Source organism: Puntigrus tetrazona, chromosome 20 (genome assembly GCF_018831695.1).
Source record: "Puntigrus tetrazona isolate hp1 chromosome 20, ASM1883169v1, whole genome shotgun sequence".
NCBI lineage: Eukaryota > Metazoa > Chordata > Actinopteri > Cypriniformes > Cyprinidae > Puntigrus > Puntigrus tetrazona.
In genome coordinates, this window is record NC_056718.1 from 810,242 (window position 1) to 822,374 (window position 12,133).

Genomic DNA, 12,133 nt, shown 5'->3' on the forward strand with positions numbered 1-12,133 from the left:
GTACAGCGCTGGACTAGAGTTTGGTAGACCTGCACACTGCCGACCGTCAGGATCATCCTGAAAGACCCTGAACACGTCTGAATGAGAGCGGGCGGCCCGTGACACAGCGCTTTAGTTCACTTGATTGGTCAGCTATTGGTCGGCTGGTCTCTAGTTTTTTTTTGAAACCTCATTGGTCCAAAAGCCGCTGAATGCTCTACCAGCAGTGTTTTTTACGGTCAGACTGCATCACACCAAATCTGAGTCTTGTGACGGCAATAAAGAAAGAAGTGATTGGAGTCACCTGACAGCGGAGAGACGGATCCTCTGCCGTCAAACACACACACACACACACACACCTACAAACCAGTCTTGAGATACCATAACTTCTGATTCATGTCTTTGAATTATGCTGAGCAACCATTTAACAGCTAATTAGAGAGATAATCAATCGTCAACAGCTAGCATATTACATGCTAATTACATTTTAACATGCAGCATGTGAACTTATTCAATGTAATAAACTGAATAAACACTAGCCAAGTAATCAAAGGTTATTTCTAGATGTTTAACCTGCAGCATTAATCACTTTAAGAGACATATAAGAGACAGTCCTTGCATACTGCATTCATCATTATGTGCAGTACACAGGTGTGATGCTCACACACACACACACACACACACACACACAGAGAGACAGAACAGATTCTGCTCTAAATCAAGTTATTGAAATGGGTTTACAGCTGCTTTCAACTGCAAAATGTGATTCCAGCACGTAAACACACACACACACACACAGGACAGATGGTTTGGGTCAGCACTCACACACACACACACACACACACACACACGGGAAATAAGCTCAGGCTACAGGACACTAGAGAGAGGAATGTGAGGACATTAACGTGTGTGTAACTCATTCACAACCACTAGTGTGTGTGTGTGTGTGTGTGTGTGTGTGTTGATGAAGGGAGTGTGTAAACCTAGTGCCATTCACAACTAACCCGGACGGTACTCGTGAGCATCGGGATTTGACGGGATTACTAAAGCAGACGTGATATTATTGGTTAACAGTCTTAGACCCGCCCACCCTGCCCTCATGATGTCAGCAGACAGGCTGAAATAAAATTAAGAGTGTTTCACAATAACGTGCACTGGTTAGTTCCTGTTGAGAAAAAAAAACAGAAGTAAGCTAATTATGAGGCGTACAAAAGTCTTAAAGGTGCAGTACCAAATAAACCATCATTGGCTGCATCAGATCTGCACAGATCAGTCCAAAACAGCTCAAGTATGAGAGACAACAGGAGATGGAGGAAGTCTTATTATGGCCGGAAACAACCGTTTGAAAGCATCTTGATGGATTAGATCCTCTGTCTTCTCCTGATGTGAGCTGATGACTGGACAGCTGTGGATTACTGTGATCGTTCTGACGGCACCCATTCGATGTCTGGTGGAGTCCACACCTCCGTGATTCAGACAGGATGTGGCAGCACGTTATAAAGCAAATGTTCTTAACATTGATCGGTGTGAACCGTGTACACATACTCCTAAACGTCAGCCTTTCCTGACTCCTGACAGGCCTTTCTTTTTTCTTCCTCGTCTGCCGCCCCTTGCAGTTGCCGGGCTCAGGGTTGCTATGGAGACGGACGGTTCCTGGTTACGCATGCAGTTTGTGCCATGTCAACTCAGCGGCAATAAAAGAAGGTCAAAGAGAGAGGGAAGCGCTGAACACACAGAGGACAGCACGAAAACACACACACACACACACTGAATCAGCGCAATCGCACCCGCTGGGCTGGAACAAATTGCCCTCATTTAAGAGTTTTAAATAAACTGGAAACATCCCTGAATACACTCCACTCCAGCGAGTAATGAATTATTCATGATGCCTTTCATGATGCGCATGTGTGGAGCGAGGAGCGAGCGCTCTCTGTGTGTGTGTGTGTGTGCTCTCCAACACATGATTACAAGGAGAGTGTGTTTCACGACCTCTTCAAACACCTCCTGTAGCTTCTATCAATCACATCAAACAGAGAAGATGACTGAGTCCTGAAAGTTACCTAAAAATATATTAATCCTACGTTACATGCAATGATTTTTCATACTGGATCTGAGATTACTATTTTGTTCTACTGTCTGAAAAACACTCTCTTCATTCCTCTGACAGCCCTAGATCTTTGTTTTTTACAGGTTTACTAGACTACCATCAGCATCAGAAATGAACCTTTCCATTAATATTTTATATGCCAGTGTTATATTTTAACTGTAACAACAGATGTAGTGTATTTTATGCATTGTACATAATTTCCCATGATTATTCGGTGTTTTCCTCTCTGGAAATAAATCGCATTAGAGGAGTACAATGTGCAGCAAATGCAGTTTCATGTGGTTTACATTCCAAAACCTAGAAGAGAAGAGAAGACATTTTTCCCAGGACAGTAAAAATGGCACTGCAATGAGTTCAGTGGGAAAAAATCCGTCCGATGTGACGGAGGAAACACAAGAAATGTTGTCCCGCTGGATTGGAAGCACAGAGCAGCATGTGTGACCTTTATGAGGAAACATCATTAAACTGGGCTTAGATCCAAAGTTTAAGGACACTTCTGTTGCTTTCGATGTTCCAGAACTTGTACTGTTGAGATTTTAACCTGCTTCGCGCGGCTCTAGTGACTGCAGCCGACAGCTGGACATCTTGAGCTGATCAATGACAGGAAGAGCGATGTAAACACCATGACATCAGCGGCCCGACACTTCCAGCTGTCTGACATGACATCATGGCATTCCCACCCATCCGAGGCGGACCCACGTGGATACACAGAGGACCGGACCTTCACTCGAACGCAAGAGCATGAGCCAAGGGCGTGAGGAACATCTTGAGTCCAGATCAGCGTGGAGAGCTTTGAACTTCCCAAACCCATCAGATCTGATGTACGACAGGGAGCAAGGAATCTACTACTAGCAGAGCTCAGCTTTGTTCACCATCCACCCTTCACTGTTTAAGACACGCAGACATTTGCTAATGAGGTTTAAGTGGAGAAACGTCCCATGAGCAAAGGCTTGAAAACACAAAGCTTTATGTAATCTGCGCTGCCATCTGTCCCACACGGACTTGTCTTTTTGGGTGCTCGAAATGTTCGTATCGTCCGTTTGGCATCCCGTCCGATTCCAGCGTCAGGAGATTACGGAGGAAACCAACACGGCATCAATCACATTATGAAACAGACAAAGAGAGAAAAGCTCCTGTGTGTCGATCCCCAGCCAACGAACACTTCAGATCAGCACACGTGCTCCAAAACGCATTACGTAATTCAGTTTGATGCCACACTCCAGAGGAGATGCGTGTCATTTGTCGTGAGTCTGCAGGTGTTCAGAAAGCATGCTCGTTTCTGCTTTGAAGTGTTTGTTTTGGAATGGAACGTCTCTCTGTTTTGGTTTGTGAAACTCCGCCCGCTGCCCATTTACCCCAGGTTGCCAAGTTGGATTAAAAAAAAAAAAACGTGTACTACAGCCATGGAAGCCAGCGAACGAACTGGGTCAGAGGTCATCCAAAAAGCTTTAAATAAAACACGGATAAATCAACTCGTAGCATAAGGGTGTTGCGTTGCGTTTCCGGCAATCTGGCAACCCGCATGAGAGCTGAGTCTCAGAAAGGGCCCGAGGGACAATACTTTGAGTTTGGACTGCAATACCCATTTCATCTGTTAATACTACATTTAGTGGTGTTTGGTGAAGGGATTTCTGGTAATATATTGGTGTGTGACGACCGTTCGGTGTTCACAGTGGTGAGTGTGTGTGTGTGTGTGTGTGTGTGTGGACTGGGATTTGAGAGAGAAGGAGCAGTAGAATAAAGCTGTTAATATAGAGGCCAGATCCGCCCTGACGAGGACACACACACACACACACGAAGAGCATGGATTGAGACGTGCTGCTTGTGCTGGGCTCAGGTCTCTCGTTAGCGCAGCGGGCGGAACAAACGGGTCTCACCGGGAGGACTTCACAGCCACAGGAGCACACGTCACCTCAGTAACCCGTCGTCAGCGGGGTGAACACACACACACACACACACACACACACACCAGTCACCAAAACACTAATAAACCAGCTCACTCTCAAAAACAACAAGACCTGTGTGTTTACATCATAGCTCAACTCTTCTGGACTGTCTCCTGTTCTTATAAACATATAGGCACCTAAAGCAAATGAACAGATCTATTATATATAATACACTATTATATTACTGACCCACTGAATTTTTGTTTTCCTTTTTAGATGGCCAATGAGGATATCTTGCCAATTGCAATACATCATAGTCAACTGGCCACACACACACACACACACACACACACACACACACACACACACACACACACATATATACAGTCAGCCGCTAATATTATTTGTATGAGAAGCCACAAGCTGTCCGTGGAATGACTGTTTGTGTCTGGAGACTGTTATTCATTCAAATGTTTTTCTGGGTGTGTGCAGACCTGATCTGTTTGCTGGAGCATCATGACGAAATAACGGGCGCACAAAAACTATTTGCATTTGCACTAAGCTTTGTCAATTCTTCTAAATTTGTTGTCTGTTTCACGTTTTGAAATGGAAAGTCTTCCAGCGTGTGGGTCCTCTTCTCCAGCAGCACAGTGGCTCTTTCACAGAGAGCGTGTCCTGAGCCGCAGGTGCCGCGCTTCACCTGCAGAGATACGAGAGCCGAGCCGGAACGAGACGAGCGGGAACAATCAGCATTCAGACGAGACCCTGACCGGAGCGAGGGAAGCTCACGTGACTGGAAAACATCGTCATGATCTCCATGAATCAGAGCCAGCGTTACACAGGAGGACTCTCAGATCAGCGGCCATCTCATACCCATTCACACCAAGACTGAGAACTATAAAGATACAGCTCTAAAGATCGCTCGCAATATTGAAGAACAGCAGAATTCACACCACAGCTACGACAATAAAGGAACAGAGAAACGTTGCCTGGGCTTTTCCTCCAGCTAATGACCAATGAGAGACTCAATCAGAATCAATCCCGTTCTCGAAAGGCTCAAAGAGAACTCGATGTAAACTTTTTCATAAAGGCTCAAACTATCACACAGATATAATACACTGTGTGCGTTTTATTCATAAACGCTGTGTGCCTGTTATTTACGATCTTATATCTTGCTTCCTCTATTACCGTGCTATATTTGAAAGAACAAGTAAACATATTTATAAGATAGAGTAATGTGGATTACTTTACTGGACTTTTACTATACCCTCTACTTATAAGTACTTAATTGTTAGCATCTGATTGCATGTAATCAGTTTCTACTCTGCGCTGGTTAGCACTGAATGGCTCCTATAGTCGTCTAACGCTCCGCTCAGAGAGGATTTGCAAGACAAATTCATCGGCGCTCTACAGGACGCGAGCGAGCCGCTCATTCAACGGCTGTCCGACACCGTGATTTGAAGAGCAGCGTTTTACCCAAATGACTTCTTCTCTTGGGCTTCGGGTGAAAGGTTGGCTTGCTAAATTGGCGTCCTGCGGATAAGCCGTTTTTAACTACACTTGGGAACGGGCCAAACCCCCGGCGTTCCTCCGCTCTGCTTCTAATGAGTCTGAAGGAACAGCTGATCCGCTGTCGACGAGCGAGCTGGAAACGTCATTCAGACGGCTCATCAGCTCTCACGCAGAGCCCGGTTCTAGTTTGCGGGCCGCTGCGGTGATGACGTTCACCGGTAGATGGCCACGACCCGTTTCAGAAACAGACAGCCTGCTTTGGGGAGAGCTGGGCTGGACTGAAGTCCTGCTGAATGACGTAACGCCGGTGTCTCTGAGGCCCAGTAGCTCTCGCGTAGATATTCCCACAACCCTTCCGAATGGTTAAGCAATCGCTGTCCCAGCATGCCCCAGAATGAGGAGGGCACAGGAAGCGCGCTCTCGGACCTGTCCTGGTTTCCACCCACCTTATTAAACACGACAGCAGAGCGCTTCAGCGCAGTGATGTGTGAGAGAGAGCCGAGAGTGGACAACAACTGCTGCTGCTAGAAAGACCATGCTTTATTACGGCACTCTGAAATAGGCCTTATTTTTACTGATTCTAGAGGTTTAACCGAAGGGGCAATGCTTCAGCGCTGATTCGTTCTCACTACAGCTTTAAACATTAAAAGTGGGCGTGGTGTTCAGACGAGGGACGTTTCAAACGGTCTCATTTCACAAGATAGATTTAAACCCCAGAACATGGAAACAGCGAATCAGTTTTCTGTAATGATGCGAAACACAAATGCCTCTCTAAAATCTCTGTAGTCTGGGCTTTTAAGACCCTTGTAATAACTCTAATAATTAATCAGTTGAATTGTGTGTCTGTTTTAATCTGTGTTATATGCTTTATACAAATCAGTCATCAAAAACAGAAAATCAACTGAACGCATAGAACTTAAAAAAATCGAAAACCAAATGAAATTACTTTCATTTTTGGAAAACAAAATGCTTCTAAAACATTATATTGGTACACGTTAGTTTCATTTAAAAGGTGTGAACTTGTAATGAAGAGTCTGTGTTCGTGTGGTGAGAGGAAGACGAGCTCCGTGACAAACACTACACTGCAGTGCTTTAGACTCTATCACTACTGGACGGACGAGCTCGAGTCTGACTATCAGCTTTCAGAGTCGAAGCAGGCTGTGAACAGACGTGGATCTGTGCGGCGCTGCATCTGTGAACGCTATCAAGTTAATGATTAGTCAAAGGATGATGTCAGCTGTAACACAGAGACCAGTTCCACAGGGACCCCATCAGAAAAACAGCTCAGCTGGCCCCAGAGACCCGGCATTGAACACCACCAACAAACACCCCCAACTAATGACCGCTAACACCTCAAACCAACCCCAGGAAGGACCCGTGTGTACAAAGGAGCTACGCAAATAGTTCACACAAAAATAAAACACACACAAAGCCATCCCAGATGTAGAGGAGTGTGTTTCTTCATTAGATTTGCTGATAATATCACCTCGTTTTCTAGCATTTCTCAAAGAACTCGTTTGAAGGAGGTCTAAGATTCAGTCTCTCTAAACCCCTCCCTTTCGTGAGCTTACTCTGCTCTGATTGGTCGGACGGCCCGGTCTGTTGTGATTGGTCCACCACACACAGCAGGTAAGAACCGATAGGCCCACTGCAGTGGATCGGTGATCGAGAAATACCCTGTGACGTGTGCGATTACTAATGACTCCTTTAGAGCGGATTCTTTATTTTGGAAGACAAACTGTATTCGTCGTGAAATTAAAATGACAACTTCGCAGATCGTTAATATACACGTACGGCTATGTGACACACGGCATGAAGAAGTGAAGAAGTGTTCTGGTCTGAGAGAAACCTGCACAGATCAAGCAGCGTTTACAAGCAGAAACGGTTTAATGTCGCTCTGTTTCCTCCAGTGTTTGGGTGGCTGGGTTTACACACGAGTCTTCCCAGAACCCTTGATGCCTTTTGGTTCTCAAATGGAAATGATGCACGTCACGTGACCAATCATGCTTCCGACTGCTGTCTAATGTGTGTTTTGGTCAACTGAGATGGTGGAAAATACATCAGTAAATCTGTGGAAATGAATAGAAATGATGATTCTATCTGAGCTGAATTCATTTGAAAACTAACACGCACTGACGAGAAGGCAGCATAACAAAGATTAGAGAGATTATCAATCAAAAGAAATGATACTGTGTGTAACGGACTAAAACCCAAAGCAATGCAGGTGGAAACAACCCGCAATGGATCGAAAGAAAAAACTAAAAACTAAACTCGACTTGCATGCAGCAGCGTCCCAATGGATCAAATAAGAGCCTTTGTTCAGAAACTCAAAACACAAGCTGACAAACAAGACCAGCGCCAGTGATTCTCGCTCCGGAATCATGACACATGCTGCAATTACGACCGACAAAATTACGATGATCGACAAATAAGATGTGAAGCGATTTCCGCTGGTGTGTTAGTGCTGTGCACTGATAGAGACGCTGCACGGAGCTGACAGATGGTCTGGGGATAAAGGCCCGCCGGTGGACTCGGAGACCAGCGGAAAAGCGTCCAATTGGAAGGAAAACCTTCACGGCTCACCCAATAGAGATCCATACTCCACCAAAAACCTGACACTTGAGCACACGCTAATCCCTGCAGCGATGGAGACGGCTTTAAGCGGCCGCTGCGGGGAGGGGCGTCGCGTTTCACGTGACGTGTTGTTTCGCATTGTCAAAACAAGCCCTGAAATCCTACGACAGTTGAATGGGAAAGAAACCCTGCACCGACTCATTTCAGTGGAGGCTTCTTGTCAAATATTAGCATGTCAACATCACATGATCCACTTGCAAATGCAAATATTAGCTGCTTCATCACGCTGATGTTGATAAACCTACTTCACACAGGAAAAACCACCACCATCACACCATCAAAAAGCCGTTTCATACTGTACTCTGTGTGATAACACTATCTGTTTCACTTTGTGTACCATGTAGTCTCTGGATTTTCCCTTAAAATCCTGCGCTGCATCCAGAAACACAAACTTGCATTGCACAAAATCAAGCTAGATCAGTCAGGGAAAATAAAATGATTAATTTGATCAAAAGGGTTTTTTTTTTTTTACATGCGTGTTGGTTGACCGTTAATCAACATCAGAGTACTTTAGATCCCAATGGGAATAATTTAGATCAAAAGGGTTCAGCTGACCAAACCACTGGACTAAGGAATAGCTTGCCCAAAAATTACATTTCTCTCATCATTTATTCACCCTAATGTTGTGTCTTCTGTTAAACGTAAGAGAAGAAATGTTAAAGTCCGTGAAAAATCGATATTAAATATGTGTTCTAATTTGAACGCTAAAAAAACGAATAAAATAAGGTGCTCTCAAACTCTGTGGGCGTGTCCACTCGGGTCGCTGAAACCACGCCCACTCACAGCAAAGCCGCCTTCCTCAAGCAGCTTGACTTTTAAAGAGACCGCGCTCAGTTTTTTTTTTTGTTAATTATAGCAACGCCGTAACGTGACGATAGAGACTGAACCACTGATTCTTATATGCTCTAGTTATTACGTTATCAAAGTACCGTGAGACGATTAAAAGCGTCATGAGCGTCTCGTCTCTACAGCCCTCGCCGTACTGACGTCACACAGCGGTCGGCCCGCGCTCGCGGCTCCATTGCGTCACCGAGCTCCGCTTTAGACCCGCCCACAAATCCAGCTAGAAACGGTTTAACGTATAACTCCACCATGAAGTATTATACAGTTCGCAGTCTTTCTAACACGCTTCAGCAATGAATTTCCAACATTTATAATGTGTTTCAAACGCACTTTTACACGGACCAGTCAGTGTGTGTGTGTGTGTGTGTGTGTGTGTGTGTGTGTGTGTGTGTGTGTGTATTCAGCAGAAATAAATTAGTACAGGTTTGAAACGTTATAAGGGTGAATAAATATGACAGGATTTTCATTTGCACGTCAAAGTGTCAATTAACCAATAAATTATGACTGGCCTTCAAAAAAATGCCAAGTTGTCCGCCATTGAAGACCGAATACAGCTTTAAAACAGAACTTGAAGCCATGAGAAGAAAATAACCAAAAGTCAACCAAGACATTTTCGGCGCGTGCCAGCATTTTACAATCGGTCCAATGCCGTGATGGCAACGTTATTATTAACAGGCCTGCAGCAAACGTCTTTATTAAAAGAGTAGGGGGAGAAAGAATTGGCTTTGAGACAGGCAGGCTTCCTTGACACTCGACGAAGTTCTCGTCGCGTCGCGTCGCGGTGTGTGACGCGAAACGAGCACATCTGGAGCGATGCTCGGGCGTCAGAGAAACGCTCGCGGCGCCGCGGAAGATGGCGCCGCGTCATCCACATCTTATTGCGTTTAGCTCTGTGCGTTAAAAAAACGCCACCGAACCAAAAGATGACACGCAGCGATGTCTCGGGCGTGTAAAGGTGACCACACACACACACACACACAGAGAGAGAGAGAGAGGGCTGTGAGCTCGCGCCAGCCACGTGCCGCTGAATTTTAACGGCAACCGAAAAACAGGTTTGGGTGATTTTAACGGCCTCCGGTCGTTTGAAAACGCGCCGACGTTACGCAGCGTCAGTTTATCGGGGAAGAGTTCAGGCGGGTAAAGAGCCGCTGAAGCGACCAGACCTGCGGCGATCGGTGTAAACATCACGACAGGAGATTATATCGTTACATAAAGACGCCATACGGGATTTGGCGAGGGTTACAGAGGACGTGTCCATATGTTAGATGCTCTGCTGTAACGATACACGCATCGGGCTCGGTGCCTTCACGACGTTTACAAACGCCACATCAACGCGAATAACCCACACGACGTGCTGTAAATCATCGTTACACTATTCCTTCGAGACACAGATTGACAGAGGGACCGTCCCAAACAGCGCCCGCCGCGGAGAGCCTCCGCCGGGTCTTAATACACAGCTAGCGGCGTTATCTTTTGAAAGACGTGACCTCGGACTAACGGCTCGAGATAAAGTTTTCCTCAATCAGATCCTCGCGGAATCACCTAAAGAAGCACACACACACACAAACACTGCTGGTATGACTACAAACAGCCAAAATCGCCGTACCTTTTTCAGTCTAGACGCGCTCAGAGAAACTTTGAGGATGCGGTCTCCGGTTAAAGAGCCTCAGAAATGTAAAATTGAAATTCCCACACCGAAATCTTTCTGGGAGAAAAGCCAACGTAGTGAAACACGCGAACCCTCCCCTCTGCGAGCGCCGCGAAGCCCGCCCCCTCGGCGCCGATTGGCTGGCGGGACGCGAACTCGACGGGTCATTGGTGGGACTCGCTGTCCGTTCGAAACCCTCGCCTTCTATTGGTGGGCTCCGAGAGTAGTTTATAATAAGGATGTTGACTACAGAACTGCGGACAAAAGGAACCACGGCGAAGTCTGGCGACTTTAAGGGGAACGGCGCTCACTAGTGGATATGTTTAAAGCCACACGAGGAGAAAACTAGGTAAAGAAAACAGCCTAACATATTTCTAGAATATTCCACAGCTCGGTTTATTCATCTTTTTTTCTGTATTTTTAATTTTCTTATATTCCATGCGGCAAAAACGATTTAGTCATTTCTGTTTAATTCCTATGGTATAAATGCCATGTTAAATAGCATGCATATTTAGTATATTTGTGGATTTTCAGACTGTGAGGATGCTTTTCTACAACTATTAACACTGTTAATATTTAAATATTGATTTTCATTTAGTTCATAATATACTTTGTGCTTTCCTACCTTGGTATTAAATGACAGAAAACAGGTTGATGCTGCTTCTGACACAATGTCTGGGGGAGTGGCAGGAAATCAGTCTTTCTTCGTTCATTTTCCTCTTTTGGAAAGTCTGTGAAAAGCTATGATAAATTTGTCTTTTGCTCTTCATGCAAATGAGAACACTACAGATGCCCGTGATTATACTGCTGTAGTTTGTGTTCATTACTATAGTAGTACGAGTGCTTCGGCTCCTGAGAACCTCCGAGAAGTGAAAAGGGTTCATTAGACGTCTCTCTGGTCTAACTTACTCTCGAGGGCCTGGCGAATAAAAAAGAGTTGTCCGTGATTTGCATCTGCTAATAAATATGCTATTATGGCATTTTCATAAGACTGTTTAGTATGTCCAGATGAATCCGCAGGCCATTTGAGTCATTTTTGGTGGAGGATTGGAAGAAATCAAACTAACCGTCATATTTTACTAACGAATGAGCATTTTAGCTAAAGGTCAAGGTCAGGATCTATCGTGCCACTGACCACAAACAGACGCCATAAACCTCCAAAACTACAAACCAAATCAACTAATGAAAAAGCAAATGTCATCTACTGTAACATCGTAGCGTGCTGAAATGAACCAGATTTCCTTTGCTAGTGCACATCACTAGTCTTGTGGCAAGTTAATGCTATGCTCTCAATTATCCATTTGAGGTGGAAAGACACGACACACAGCGCTGGACGTGATCTCAGCAGAGACTGGACACACGGACGCAGACTAATGCTTCCCCTCCGTCACTCAGAAGCTAGCTTTTTAAAGAAAATCACAATTGCGTTTGACTGCAGAACTCATTTCGAGCATTCAGAAAGGACCTCAGAAGTGTGTGTCGGAGCAGAACCTTCCACTCACCGGAGGACCAACGGACGTCCAG

General features: G+C 45.2%; 1 protein-coding gene across 19 annotated transcripts in view; it reads right to left on the reverse strand.

The window, feature by feature from the left end:
- The window catches only part of epb41l2 (erythrocyte membrane protein band 4.1 like 2), a 68,944-nt gene that overhangs the window by 56,675 nt on the left and 136 nt on the right, over positions 1-12,133 (reverse strand). For 17 of the 19 annotated variants that reach the window (XR_006247189.1, XM_043218967.1, XM_043218957.1 and 14 more), the window contains exon 1: positions 12,112-12,133. This exon is cut by the window's right edge. The exons of 1 other annotated variant lie outside the window; for it this stretch is intronic. Coding sequence is in view for 16 of the 18 variants with exons in the window: in XM_043218967.1 (XP_043074902.1) it covers positions 12,112-12,133 (22 nt within the window). In the remaining 2 variants the exon portion in view is untranslated. Of the gene's footprint in view, positions 1-10,567; positions 10,726-12,111 lie in introns of those variants that run through there. One more of the 19 variants, XM_043218953.1, reaches the window with a different exon arrangement.